Here is a 15410-nt window from a genome sequence, read left to right on the forward strand (position 1 = left end):
AATTCAATATGAAGGGGGGAAAATGAAAAACAAGAAAGGGGAAGCTTTGTGGGAAGCAGCTGCCTTAGATTTCAGTGACCTCTTTGCTTCCTCAGTCATAATATATTTTTGTCTTGGCTCTTGGATCAGTCATAACATCCGTTTCACTATAATACAGTGGTATGTTTCAGATAACCAACTGTATCTAATTAAGCCCAAATGATGGCGGCCTAGGGCTTTTCTGGGGATTGATGACTAGCTGGAGAAGCAGCTGACTAGTGATGCAGCCAAAGCTCTTTCCTTCAGTCAGGCATTAATTTTGAAAAATGTCCATTTATGATGTCATTATTGCAGCCATAAAACAAGAGGGGAGAACAGATTTCTGATACTTTTCAGAAATTTCAAGAGAACAAATTCCCCTTGCATTATCCAAACCTGTCCCTTCTTCATTGCCCTTCCATCTTATCTTTTGTTAGCAATATGGCAATATGTGGTTAGCTAAATGGGGCCCTCAAATGGAATATAGTAGTGGTCATCCTTTATGGATGATTCATCTTTCAAAATTTGGAAGATTTCCTAGGATATTTTGGAGGGGCAAAACCCAATTCTCTTTTGAGCTATTATGCTAAAATTTGGTGTCCGTATTATCATAAATATGTTTATAATGGTAAATAATTCCACATGCTTTGGAAGGTTTCCAACAAAGAACTATATCCACAAATGGAGCCCTGAGATGTTATCATCATCATCATATTCCTAGGAGATGAAAGAAACTCTCTGCTGAATCAAGCTACCGTGCTGGGGCAACATAATATTTTTGATTACTGCTGGTGAAATTGACTAAAATATTCATCACCTTCCAGCATAATTTAATGACTCATAAAGAAGACAACAATTCTGAATGGGGGTAATCTATCAACGACTCGTTCCAAACTCATAATACTCATGCACAAGTGATTTTTCTTTTGTATCCCACTTTTTCCTAAAGTGAAAGAAAGTCCATGAAACTCATTAAGATTCTACTCTATGATCTTTCACCCAGTCCCAAAATGTCATTGCCAATCATGGGAATATCCAGTTCTCTGGCATTCAAACCTCAGGCTGTTCTTGATTACACTTCATAGTTATTCTTACCGTTAACAAGTTTGCCATTGGTATCTCTCCCTAGGAATCCATGTGGAGTTTAGACATTTGGGGGTGTACTGTGAGTCAACAGCTCATTAATCATAGATACAGAGACACTGACTCACAGGGAAAATGGAACGGCCTAATTGCAGAGAGAATGAAATAGAATCATTCAATAATGTGGTCAGTCCTCTGTTCGTTTTTTGGTTTTGTTTTTGTGTTTTTTTTTCCAATAAAGGTCAAACTGGTAATGACTTTGGTGGGTGGGTGGTTAGCAAGCACAAGAATGCCATAATGGTGTGGCTCTTTATTCAGTAGGGAGAGAGAATATGTGAACGTTACAAGATGTGAATGCTAAATATATGTGTGTATGGAGACAGAAGGAGATGTAAGGGGGAAGGGGAGGAGAGTGGGTATATCATTGACCCATTTGATAAAACAAAATGCCCGGTAGCTATCAAGAAATAAGTGCACTGTGCCTTGATTGATACTTCTGTTTTTAACCCAATGGCAACTTTATTTAAATGCCAGTTTTGGAATTTAGAAGCTTTAGCACATTAAGATATTTGAGATAACCCTCCATTCCCTTTGACAGCCAAAGAGTAAACCCAAGTCCAATTGGTCACTTTGTCAGGCTCAGCAAGCAGTGTTTTGGATGTGCTGGTAGTCCTTCATCTGGGCCAGCAGCCAAGAGTTAAACCAGTGGGTTGAGAACAGACATGTAATCACGGGCACATTCCCCTAATTTGCTGATAATTGATGGCCTTTAGCCAGTTCTACCTAGCATGTCTATGCTGAACCTTCATTTAATACATATAGCATCGACATGGTATGTTTTTACAGTCAGCCCTGCTTCTTGGCACAGCATAATATGATAATATTTTCATCGAATCTGCAATAACAGCATGAATTGCCAAGTAGTTCTTCTCTAGGCAGCAAGATTTTCAACCGAGTCACTTTAGAAAAAGTTCATGAACCCAGTTGATTTTCTTTTTGGACTCTTAGAAATGTTATTTGATTTTCTTCCACGGGAATAGGGTTGATAGAAGTTGATGGCTACTTTTGAGAAGCTCTAACTTGAGTTCATTTTGTTATGTGGTGACCGCAGCGCTGGATGACGCTACCCCTGGCACACAGGAATACATTATGTTACGGCAAGATTCCATCCAATCAGCGGAATTAAAGAAAAAAGAGTCCCCCTTTCGTGCTAAGTGTCACGAAATCTTCTGCTGCCCACTGAAGCAAGTGCACCTCAAAGAGAACACAGAGCCGGAAGGTTTGTGCACGCCGGATCGGTGTTTTTGTTTGTTTTCTCTTGCTCTTCTTTCTTTCTCATTCGTTTCTAATGTGCGGTGTGCTGTGTGGTTTCTTTTGGGCCTGTGTCAGCCCCGTATCTCTGACACAGGAGGCCAAGCACACTCCATGCTGCCTCTGCTTGCCTGTGACAGTGTTATACAGTCTCCCTTGGGACACTGTACAATACCGATCATTGCCAACTGCCACTGGTGAGATTGTACTGCTGCTTTCCCCAAAAAAACAGGTTTTCAGGTTCCCTCTACCCCCCATCATTATGCTGTCCCTTTTTGGCTGCTAAAGTTGCTTTGCTACGTTAGCCACCATCAGCCCCATGCTGGTTCCATCCCCTTGCATTCCCAAAGTGGCAATCAGCCCCTAGATGGCCCTTAAACAAGAATGCAACGATTGCTCAACATTTTCCAACTCTCCTCTGCTTTTTGTGGCAGTGGGGAGTGTCAAAAGACAGTCTATGTAATGCACGGCCAGTCACATTTGGGGAAATGAAATGCATGCCTTTAGGAAATGACATATAGAATGTTTTCCTTTTCAGCTTAAAGTACAGGTTTGTACAATTCTTCTTGCCATGAATTAAATTGAGACTTGAATGAAATAGTCAATACTTTAAATGGTCAATCTACTTCATAACATCCAATTTTCTCTTAAAGCACTCATTCACATATTTTGAATGACTTTACAAAGAAACCACAATAAACATTGTCCATCTATATCCATTTCAGCATCCCAAGCTCAACTTGAGGGGGAGTGACATCATGTAACCTAACAGATATGCAATTGGAAGTGGCCTTGATGTTAACTTTAATGAAAGATATGCTATGCATGCACTTTCTAGGTTGATAATATGGGAGGAGACAAAAGTTCCACGTCCATTGGCTGCCACTGTATCTTTGATTGCATGAGTGGTTCATGTGTTAAGTTTATATCCTCCACTAGTGGTCTGGTCACATAATTGAAATTCTTTTTTAGTGCCTAACATTTGCCTTATGATGCTGCTATAAGGAAGGAGGTATAACAAGGTGCATTTTCTTTTTTCCATGTTGACTGGGGAGTCATTGGGTTGCCATCTCTAGTTCTGAGGATGGAAACTAACATCTTAAGGGAATGCTGTCTTACCACCAGCTACCCTCCTTCCCTTCCTTTTTTCTTCTTTTTCTTGAATCGAGTTTCAAATGTTAGAATAGGTTACTTGCATTGACTTCTCACCAAAAGTTCTATGTCCATTGGCTGTCACTGTATCTTTGAATACATGAATGGTTCGTGCATTAGTTTATGTTCTCCACTAGTGGTCTGGCCACATAATTGAGATTCTTTTTACTACCTAACATTTGCCTTATGATGCTGCTATAAGGAAGGAGGTATAACTATGGGCATTTCTTTTTTCCATATTGACTGGGAAGTCATTGGGTTGCCATCTCTAGTTCTGAAAGCCAACACACACAAGCTGGCCTGGTGGGGGGGAGGCATTGGGGTGGGGAGGTTCATTAAAAAGAAAGTAATTAAGCAGTAACCCTGTTATAAACTGGTTTTCTAATTAACAAGTTGTATACTTGAATTCAATAGCATCCTGTCCCTTACTCCTGCTCTGGCAATATGCAAGTTTCCTGAGGTATCCTTGCCAGTTTCCTAAGGCTTTGTCATTTATATATGATATATTATTTCATTATGAAAGCTTTCCTAATATATAGTCCTTAGAAGAAAGGACAACAATTTGTATCCTTTCAAAGATCCGTTGGTCTTTACTATTTCTTAAGATTTCATTTCAACCACATGAGCAATGGGGTTGTACATATTTATGGTTGAGTGTTGGGGTACCAGTCATGGCTTCCCATTAATAGCCAGATTGAAAGTTTGTACTGAGGGTTTCTCTCAGCCTCTCTTTCCTGCAAAAGTATCTGCAATTGCCAAGCCAGCTCTCTTTCCCTCTTTCTATGAATTGTTTGGCAAAAGAATAAGACCCACCTAAGACCTTCTGGAATCATTCTTGTATCCTATCAGGCCCAGCCTCAGGACCCTGGGTATGATGACCTACCAAAGTAGGGTCCAGCACTTATGAGATGTACTCCGATTGCCTAGTCATAGCCTTGCCAATTGTCTGAGCCCTGGACACCATCAGACAAGGATCAATGTATCGCTTTTCACTTACATAGGGAAATAATACCGAGAGGCATTTGGACCAGACTTGTGTTGGACTCTGACACTCACTTCCAGCAGGTGCATCGTCTGCAAGTTTGGGAAGGTTTTGGCTGAGCATTTTTGGCAAGAGGCACTTGAACATTCTTCCTTCTGGTGTATCATTTATTATCTCCTCTGAAGGTGCTGTGGTATGACTGTATGTACCAGTGGTGGCAGAGATAGCAGTGAGCCAGGTTACCATTGTGTTTGGACATCTCCTCCTCTCCAAAGATGCTTTAACTTGGAACCTTTTCTCTGAATCTGCAGGAAACTAATGTAAGGCAGCCAGAGGAGACCATGGTGCTTTATTTGCATTTGGTCTGGAATCATAGTGGAAGCCTTTAGTAATTTATAAATATGAGTTTACCTGTTCTCGGTTTTTCAGAGGCAAGGCTAACACAGCAATTGGAAACTGCTCAGTCAAGTCACAATTTTGGTTCTATCTTGCCACATTGACAGTTATAGGAAAATCTTTCCTAGTAACCATGTCTCCAGAAATTTTTTTTGGGGGGGGGTACTTTCAGAGAGGTGGGGAAAGGGGATCATGTAAGGTAGTCCAGACCTATAATTTCATCCATGTGATAAACTCTCTGTGTCAAAACATCCTCCACAGATACATCTCAGCAACTTGACTGTAATTTATTGTCTCAGTGAGTTGCCTGGGTCACCAGTTGGTGAAATGTCAATATGTGTCAAGAGGCAAGACTTGAACCCAGTTCTTCCTAACATCAAGGCTCTATTTATGACAACAGGATGCCTACAGAATCACCCAATACCTATACAATAGAAGAGCTAGGAAAAACCCTAGAAGCAATCTAGTTAATCTCCTGCTTTTACCATGAAGTAAACTGAGAGACAGAGCTGTAACTAGTGTTTTTCACTCCCAGGTAGTTCTTCACAAAACACCGGTAGGGTGGGCAAGACATTTAGTTTTGGGGGGGCAGTGAGGGAAAGATAGAGACCCTTGTAACAAACGTCCTCCTCAGCTAAGAGGGGGGGGGGTATCACCTTAGGTGGGGCAGCCAGAGGGAGAAAGCTAGTGTCATCTGATAGCATCCTGTTTTAACTAATAGTATATATGGAGTGATAAGGGAGGACCAGCACCTCTGGTGTGAGGGCATTTTAACTAATAATTTTTGCTAACTAGTTCCTAGCTGTTCTTTTATTACTGAAGGCATGTAAGCATAGCCAGCAAATTCTAAATTGTGATATACTGGGACAAAGGCCCAGTTGCTCTGCCCGAGTTATATCTCTGCCCAGCAAGAGGAAGGGACTTGTTAATCAGAAGAAAAGTTACAACTTCAGTCAGACTGACTATTTGCTGTCCTATAGCTAAAACAGTAATGGCTACAGTGTCCAGCTTTCTAGTTATGAGCCATCTCTTTAATACCCCACTCATCAATCTCTGATGACTCTTGCTGATGGTCAGTGAGGGGCTGTCATTATTCCCTAATAACTACATATGTCAGACTTTGACCCTCAGAGAGCTGTGCCCAACTGTTATATCTGTGATTCAAATTGGGCCCAGTCCCAAGAACATGCTTTTTGGGTAAGGAATCTCATTTACTTTTCAGGCCAGAACACCTTCGTGAGCATGGACTTTCTGTCTCTATTTTTCTTCCTGGGTCAACAGTATCCAGTGTTATTGGCTGATCTAGTGTAATCAAGACACCTGGGAGAAAGATAATCTACAATACTGGCATGTCCAACCATGTTTGGAGGCCATAGAAAGACTTTACGTTTATATAGTCCTTGCTAATTTATAGAATGGGCTCTCCTACCTTGTCTTCTTTGACCTCACCTTTACAAGAACCTGTGAGGCAGAGCCTGGAAAAAAAAAAGGTTGTTATTATCCTCATTTTAAAAATAAAGAAAGTGAGACTGACAGAGGGCTTAGTGGCTTAGTCAAGCCACGAGGCTGCTGGGGGTGCCGGAGAGCACAGAGCACCAGGTCGAGTCAGGATGTGGCCTCAGACGCTTACTAGCTGTGTGACCCTGGGCAAGCTACTGAACCTTCATTTGTTTTACTTTCTTCATCTGCAAAATGGGGGCAGTAGTTGTGAGGATCAAGTGAGATCATAATCGCAAAGCACTTAGCACAGTGCCTGGCACATAGTAGATGCTATATAAAAGTTAGCTATTATGCAAGGATGCAGTTAGCTGCTGAACTGCAACTGGAGCCTAGATTTAGCCCAAAAGCTATCTGGTACAATCTCCTCATTTTACAGATGGGGAAACTGAGGCCCTAGGTTCTCTGAGTCTAAATCTAGAATTCTTGCCATTGCATCAGAATCACAGAATGGCACATGTGGAAAGGGCTGTTACAGGTCATCTAGTCCACATCAACACCACCACCTCCCGTCCCTTGTCAATTCACAGAAGAGGAACCGAGGCCTAGAGAGGTTAAGTGATATGCCCAAGGTCACACAATTAGTGTTGAGCTTAAGTCCCCTGGCTCCAAAGCTAATAGCCTTTCCACTATCCCAGGATCATGAATGACAAAGCTAGAAGGCCCCTGAGATGTCATCTATTCCATGGTCCTTATTTTACAGAGGAGGAAACGAAGGGCCAGACATTAGAGGCAACTTGTCATAAATCTACTGAGTTCCAGAGCTAGGTCTATGACTCAGGTTTTTTGTCTCCAAGGCCAGTCCTCTTTCCTAGTATGCTACAAGGCCTTGAGTAAACACATCAAAAATTGCATTTCTACTAAACTGAATAGATATGACAGTATTTATGACTCAAAAGAGTCTCTAGAACCTATCATAAATACCCCAAGGTTTGTCTTCAGAAATGATGTTTACCTTATGTCAATAAATTTAAAGAATCCTGTGTAATGCAGGAAAATACGAAAGTATGCAGTATGACTTCTCCTTGAGCATTTGGTCTCTTTCCCATAGTTCTGTTGTCATGATTTAAAAAGCTATCCTGTCTCCCTCGGGCCCTCTTTAAGTCTTTCATTCAAAGAGTCCCACAGCCATGGGAAGGCCAGATTGAACAAGGACAATGTCTGATGGCTGCTGAGGATGAGGTGTGGCCACTTTCTCCCACCGATAGAAAACACAATTATATGCAAAATGTTACTAATGCAAATTGGTAATGAGCACAATTGCTGCTGCCTCTGATAATGCCTTGGTTTCTTTATCCCAGAAATAGAATGTGTCTCCATGAATATCCACACTGCCAAAAAGGGGGAAGGGGAGGCAGGTGGAAGAGCAGTAAGGAGCATGCTCAGAGGAGTATTTTCATTTTTGTCCATTCTCCTCAATGCTTCCTGTTTAGAAATTTCTTGATTTCAAACTCTGTTGTGTCTCACTCATGTCTTCTTTCAAAAGTTATCTTTGGAGAGGAGAAAAATGCTTCAGAGTTCATTTGGATTTGGAAGTTGCCAGATGGCCCAGACAGTACCATTGGTGAATCAATTTTGACCTTGATCTTGGAACAAGAGCTGATGTGGAGCAGCCACCTTTGATGCCAGGTACCAGAAGGATTTGTGCCCTCATGGTAGAGTTCTGTGGGTACTGCCTTTGTCTACCATCTCTCTGACCAGAAGCCAAAGATGAAGTTGACCTATTTCATAGCTGTTGGGAGAAGCAAGAGTCAGGAAATAATTTGTCCATGTAATTGTTAAAAAATTGAATAGGCCACAATAGTTCTCTCAACCTTACCTTCACCGTCACTCCAGCCCCAGGCCTCAGATGGCTTTGAAATCAACTAGCCTTGTCTTTGTCATCTGGTAGAAAGGAAGGTAGGTAGCATTTTGCTTTGTTGAAGTTAAAGGCTTTGAGAAATGAAAAATTAGCTCTAATAGTTAAACCAGAGAAATCTGTTGAAAAACAAAAATGGCCCCACATCCCAGGGAACAATTGAGGTACTTTAAAAAAAAAAGAGAGAGACTGACATTTTTTCCATTTGGTTAAAGACATCATACAGTTGAGGCAGCTTTAAAAACTTTGGAAATCAACAAGAACCCTAGAAAGTACTGCCACCTAGCATTTCCTCTGGCCCAGCCTAGAGCATGCTGGGTAGCATGACATAGTGAATAGAAAGCCAACCTTGGAGTCAGGAAGACCTGAATTTGAATCTTTCCTCAGATACTTATTAGCTAAGGGTCCCTGGGAAAATAATTACATTTCTCAGTGACACAGATAACTTTCTAAAGTTACAAGTTACAGGATGACTACTTATGTAGCCAAAAAGAAGTTTTTACAATGGTATTCCCCCAACACCGATGAAATTACAGGTCTTTACCAAAAAACCCACCAAAACAAAATCCCAGCACATAGGATAATACTTTAAACTCTGTAATATGGGGAGCATGTTTTTGTTCTCTGGAAAATTCATAATCTGATAGAGGAGTATACTTAGCAGCTTAGAATTAAATTTTCCATTAGGAAGGACATTTATCAGTCTTTGATTAGATATTCACATCTTAATTCAATCATGTCTTCGAAACTGAGCTGAGCTGACAAGGGAGTCACCTCGGATGCCTGTTCTCAGAGGTGGCTTCAACCTTCTGATCATACGCATGGTTGGACTCTCTTAGTAGATCAGAAGCCATAGATAAGCTTACCCCAGTTCAAAACTCTTCAAAAAAAAAAAGGAACTGTTTGGTTGTGCAACTTCTACTCTGTAAATTGATGACAACTTATTCTTTTCAATATGATCTATTTTAACAAGTGATAGGGCCATCCCTCACCTCTGAGCAGGGATTAATGGCCTTCGCGTGGCTTTCCTGAGATAGTTTATTCTGTTCCCGGACCTTCTGTTCTGGTTCTACCAAGACACCCGCTGAGGTGTGGGAGTGTGATGGGCCTCACACCTCCAGCCCTGCTTGTTTGAGCATCTTCTGAAAGTGAGTATCTATTACACTGATTTCACACCTTTGGGATAGTGCTCAGAAGAGGCCAAGCAAACCCAAATTGAAGAAGCATTTACTCTGTGTGAGACAATGACACTATTTGACCCAGGAGACAGAAAGACAAAACAATCCCTGCCCTCATAGGGTTTACATTCTACTAGCTTGAATAGACTACTGCCCAGATAAGTATATATCCAGTAATTTACAGATGAGGGAGCAATCTTTACCAATGAAGAGGAGCAAGAAAGGCTTCCCATTGGAGATAGTATATGAGCTGAAACTTGAAGGAATCCAGTAATGTTAAGAGGCAGAGGTAAAGAGGGACAGCCTTTGCAAAGGCAGGGAGGGAGGAATAAATTCCAAAACTAGAAAATAGGTTCTTTTGTCTGGAACCTAGAATTCATTAAGGGGAATGTTACACAGTAAGGGTGGGAAGGTAGTCTGGGGCCTGATTTTGAAGAACTCTCAGTGCCAAACAGAAGAGTTTATAGTTCATCACAGAAATAATAGTGAGCCCCTAAAGGTTTGAGGGCAGGGCAGTACCATGGCCAGATCTGTGCCTTGGCAAGGTGATTTGGTAGCTGTGTGGAGGATAGACTGGAGAGAACAAGAAAATGGATTCCAGGAGACTAAGCAGGAGGCTCTTACAATAAATAAGAGATTGTGAGGGCCTGAAGTAGGCTTTTGCTTGTGTGAGTGAGGAGATGGAAAGGAATGAAAAGGATCTTACAGAGGTAGAAACAAAAAGTCTTAGCAGGTAATTGGATGTGGGAATGAGTAGGAGTGAAAAGTAGAGGTTGACCCCATCATTGGAGACAGTTGAAGTAACTGGAATGATAATAGTTCCCTTGAGAAAAATAAGGAAGTTAGAAAGAGGAATTAGCTTGGGAGGAAGACATTGAGTTGAGCCTAGCATATATGGAGTGTGAAATGCCTTTGGAGATGTCTGATAAGTGATGGGGGACTAGAGCACAAGAGGGCATAATGGATGGATATAAAGGGTCCAATGAAAGGTCTGAAGGGGAGGAAACATAGCGGAGTGGAGTGTGGAATACCTGAGCCCAAATCTTGCTTCTGGCAAACATTATCTGGCATATATTATTAACCATGGGCAAGTTACTTAATCCCCAGTGCTCACAGCTCAGTAAGAAGGTGAGGTACGGATGAGTTCCTGACTTGCTTTGGTGGAGGATGTTTCCACTCTGGGAGTTCCCTCCACCATTTGAAATGAGATCATAGACTCATAGAGCTAGAACCAGAAGGGACTTTAAAGGCCATTGGGTCTAATCCTCTCATTTTACAGATGAGAAAGTCAAGGCCCAGAAAAGTTAAATGACTTGCCCCAAATCACCTAGCTAGTAAACGTCAGAAGCATAATCTGAACCTAGGTCAAAGGAAGACAGAAACAGTTTGTGACCTCATGGAGAACTTAGATTATTTTAACAGAGGAGACAACATGGACATATACCCAATATGTGTTTATATATCTATATCTATATATATCTATATCTATATCTATATATATATATACACACACACACACACACACATACACACACATATATATACATATATATACACATATATATATACATATATACACACACATACATACATGTGTGTGTATACTATAGTGTATCCATATGTTATGTATGCTGTTTATACACAGCATAAATATGAAGTTAATAAATCCAAATAAATACACACTAGTTAAATACAAGGTGGTTTGGGAGAGAAGGCACTAGCAGCTCAGGAGATCAGAAGAGTCTTCATGTAGAAGATGTTCTCTGAGTTGCTTCTTAAAGGAGGACAGGGGCTCTGAGGCAGGGCAGAGGAAGGAGTGCATCCCAAGAGTGTTGGCTGACCATCACAAAGGCACGGAGATCAGAGATAGAGAGTCATGTGTGAGGAACAGAGAGAAGGCCCGTTTAGGCTGGATCTCAGAGTGTCTGCTGAGGTTGGAAAATGAAGATCAGACCAAGTTATAAAGGCCTTTAAAAGATATAAACAGGAGTTTATATTTGATCCTAATGGCAATAGAAATCCACTGGTGTTTACTGATTAGTAGAGTGACATGTTCAGATTGGAAGTAAAGAAAAATCACTTTAGCGGCTGTGGAGGAGAGACGGGGAGTCCAGGACTGTTAGGGGGATGTTGCTGTCATCTAGAAAAGGGGTGATGAGGGCCTGAACTAAGGCAGTAGCTGTGTGAGAGATGAAAAGGGGTTGGATTCGAGAGATTTTGTGGGAGACATAGAAATGATAAGATTTGGCAACTGATAGGATATATGGGGTGGGGTAAAGTGAGGTGCCAAGGATGACACTGAGTTTCTGATTCTGGGAGCTGAGAAGGAAGAAAGTGTCTTCCTTTTCACTGATCAAATACAGTACTGTTTCATTCCTCGACACCCAGGAAACCTTTATGCCTTGTTGTCATCTCCCCACCAGAGAGGAGGTCTTTACCCATAAGATCCGGAAGTTGGTATCCAGGGCATCGATTCATTTCAGTTCCTGAATGCTGTCCCCAGCCCATGCCCAGCCTGCACACCCTTTAGAGACCAATCACTTGACCGTATGTTTAAGCTGAAGGTTGGGAGGAGACACTAGATTCCTAGCATACTCTCTCGATGGATCCTACAGGGCCCCTTGTAAAAAAAAAAAAAAAAAACTAGTGCACCAGCTAGCGATTAGCAATCAGAGTTGGACAGAGAGTGCCCACCTGACCTTTAGAACTCGTGAGCGCCCGAGAGTAATTGGCCTGTATCTTTCCAAACCGCTTTAAATACTCCAAAGCCAGGGTGGAGCAGGGTGATCTATTACGAGGTGCTCATCTTTGTCAGAGTTGTGTGATGAGCTGCCCCCGTGTGGCAGAAGTCGTGTCCTGCAGGCACCGAAGGGGATGGTGATTCGATTTTACTGGAAAAACAGGATACAGGCTGAGCAGAAGCCAACTGAGAAGAGGCAGGCACAGGGCTCTGAGAGAGCCTGGCTGGGAGCCAGGATGGTGCCTTTTCTTTTCTCTTCTCTTCTTTTCTTTCCTTTTTTTTTCTTTTCTTAGCTATAAAGACATAGAAATATTTTTTTAAAACTTTATTTTTCCTTTCTTAGGTAGAATTGTGAGAGTTGATTTTAACCTGTTAAGCTTTAGTATCCAGTTCATTGGTGATGAGATGAGCACCCAGAAAGGGTTGACCCTTCTTTACTCCTGTAGACTGCCTGAGTGATACCACTGTCAGATCAGAGGATTCTAGATCCAGAGCTAGAAGGGATCTTAGAGGCCATCTAGTCAAACCCCCTCATTTTACCAAGAAGGAAACTGAGGCCCACCAAGATTAAATGACTTCCCTAAGTAGTGAGCATCAGAGGTGAAATTTGAACCCAAGTCTTCTAACTCAACAGCCAGTGTTCTTTAACTGCTTCACTGACTTTTAGGGCTGATAGGGGCCTTAGAGATTATCTACTCCCACCCCTTCCTGTTGCAGAGGATACTGAGATCCAAGGGAGGAAGGGGCTTGTTCAAGGTCACAGAGCTACTGAGTGAATTATCTGCGGCTAGAAGCCAGGTCTTCTTTACTCGAAGGCTATGACCCTATCCTCAGCTTCCCTTCTTCATATTATTAGAAGGGATTCAAATGATGTGCCTACAGAATCTATTGAAAACCCTAACTTTTTTTTTCTTTGCACAGGAATTTGAGAATATCCATTGGGTGACTTTGAATGAGTCCCTTCACTGTTCTGAGCCTCAGTCTCCTTTCCTCTGAAAGGAGAGGGTTAAATGACTTCTGAGGCCCCATCCAGTTGAGCCATCTAATGGGATTCGACTCAACAGTTTCCTTCTTCAACTTGTTATTAGCATTCGAAAGTACATTTTATTAAAATGTTTGCTTATCATTCTCTGCACGCCCATCTAAGTGTGCTGAATAGTAGGCAGCTTGAAGGGTGTCCTTGGGGAGGTGTTGGACAAGAGACTTTGAATCCTGCATTCTATAAACACTTACTTGTACTTGTCTTGTGTCCCAGCCAACATCCACACTTACTCCAGCTCCTCAAAGTCACATGGCCACCTCCACCCATGTGTTTGGAGAATTCGATTTGTGAGCCCCAGCTATTTTGAGAGATGTGCTTCTGAAACAATTCCACACCGACCTTCCAAACAGCCCCAGCCATCAAGGCCATCGAGTATTGTGTGCTCGGGTAACCAAGCTGCCGGTGGACATTTTAAGGACATATGCCACCCGCCACCGGAGGCATTCGTGTTTTAAGTCACCTTGATTAGCAGAGAACAATACAGACTACATCTAGTGAAAATAACTGTTCTTTATGCACCTTGACATGGAGGATAAAAAAGGGAATAAGAAATGGTCCATGCCTTCAAGAGGCAGCATGGTATGTTAGATAGAAAGCTAGCCTCAAAGCTAGGAAAACCTAGGTTCAGTCTCACTCCTGACACATCCTGGCAGCACAGTATAGTCAATAGAGGGCTAGTCTTGTTGTCACGAGGTCCTGAGGTTTAAATCCCACCTCAGATACGAATTAGTTGTGTATCCCTGGGCAAGTCGCTTAACTTCTCCCTCAACTTACTCGTCTGTAAAATGGGAATAATAGTAGCTCCTACTTCAAAAGGATTGTTGTGAGCATCAACTGAGGTAATATTTGTAAAGTGCTTAGCAGCACAGTGCCTCTCGTGCATAGTAGGTGCTTGATAAATGCTTGTATCCTTCCCCCAACCTCAGTGAAGTCACAGGTCCAGTCCCTATCCCTGTCTATGCCTTCAAGGAGCTTACAGTTAAGTAGGGGGAGAAAAGCCAGTGATCACAGAACCCTAGAATTACAAGTTGAGAGTTGGTAGGGATGTTGGAGATCACCTCATCCAAACTCCTCATTTCACAAAGGAGTTTAAGTGACTTGTGCAAGGCCACATAGATAGGAAGGAGTAGAGCCGGGATCTGAGCCCAGGTTCTCTAGATTCCAAATCTAGTGTATTGCCAGTGACGTGTGCCTACCTTTATGTGAATGTTTACGGTGGTGAATCACTTCCTCCTTTATCCTATTAGAGCCTCACAGGCTCCTTTTGAGAGAGAGCTGGTACCTGAATTATCATCCCCATTTTACAGATGAAGAGACCAAGGCCTAGAAACTGGCCCAATTATGGTCATGTGAGTGGTGAGATGGGGACATGAACCCAGGGCAGGCATCTCCCCAAAATGCTGTCTTCATACTATTGCATCACGTTGCCTACGCGGGCTGTGTTGGCTCCCATTTTAGCTGCTTTGCTCTCATTCTGCAGGTACCATCTGCTCTTCCTTTGAAAACAAGGAAAGAGCAAGGGGTGTTTCCAAGATAGCAGGAGAGACATCAAAACATGGGTCCCAGTAGGAACCGGTTGAGGGTTTCCTTTCTGTCTCTCTATTTGATGCTATTGTTTTCTGGGAGCTTATTATTAAATACAGCACTCTCTGAGAAGGTTCTCATTGCATCCAAGTTAGAGGACTCTTGATCGAATTCAGTAAATCTCAAATTGGCATGCAGAGTTGGGTGTTCACTTAGCATGTAATTGGGTGAATGAGAAAACCATATTTCCCCAAATAAACAAAACTAGATTGAGACCTCAGAGCCCTAACTAGGAATTCTGGGTCAAAACATAGTTGGCTTGAGCAGAGGAGAGTCTGGATGTGGCCATCTGACTTGTGTCCTCATTTTGGAGTGGAGGGATGGGTATCAAGAGAAGTGGGGTCACAGTGAAAGGACCACGGCTATGATAACCCAAGGATGAGAATCCCACCACAAAACACAGGCCAATGGAGAATTATGAGCCATGGGGACAGTGGTCTCTGGACCTCTACAGGAGGAGTCTCTGAGACAGTAGCACCCAGGGGCCAAGGCCCCATCATTCCACCCTCATTAAAGCTGGTTGAACCTTATTCCTCCAGTGTGGTGATCCTAAGGAGCCGTAACTGACT

At 42.3% G+C, this 15410-nt stretch overlaps 1 protein-coding gene across 3 annotated transcripts in view; it reads left to right on the forward strand.

The window, feature by feature from the left end:
* FGF13 (fibroblast growth factor 13) overlaps positions 1-15410 on the forward strand; it is a 499700-nt gene that overhangs the window by 270086 nt on the left and 214204 nt on the right. For 2 of the 3 annotated variants that reach the window (XM_020971767.2, XM_020971770.2), the window contains exon 3: positions 2213-2380. The exons of the other annotated variant lie outside the window; for it this stretch is intronic. In XM_020971767.2, coding sequence (XP_020827426.1) covers positions 2213-2380 — 168 coding nt within the window. The remainder of the gene's footprint in view (positions 1-2212; positions 2381-15410) is intronic. 3 annotated transcript variants of the gene reach the window in all.

This window comes from Phascolarctos cinereus, unplaced genomic scaffold (assembly GCF_003287225.1).
Source record: "Phascolarctos cinereus isolate Bilbo 61053 unplaced genomic scaffold, phaCin_HiC Scaffold_8;HRSCAF=390, whole genome shotgun sequence".
Taxonomy (NCBI): Eukaryota; Metazoa; Chordata; class Mammalia; order Diprotodontia; family Phascolarctidae; genus Phascolarctos; species Phascolarctos cinereus.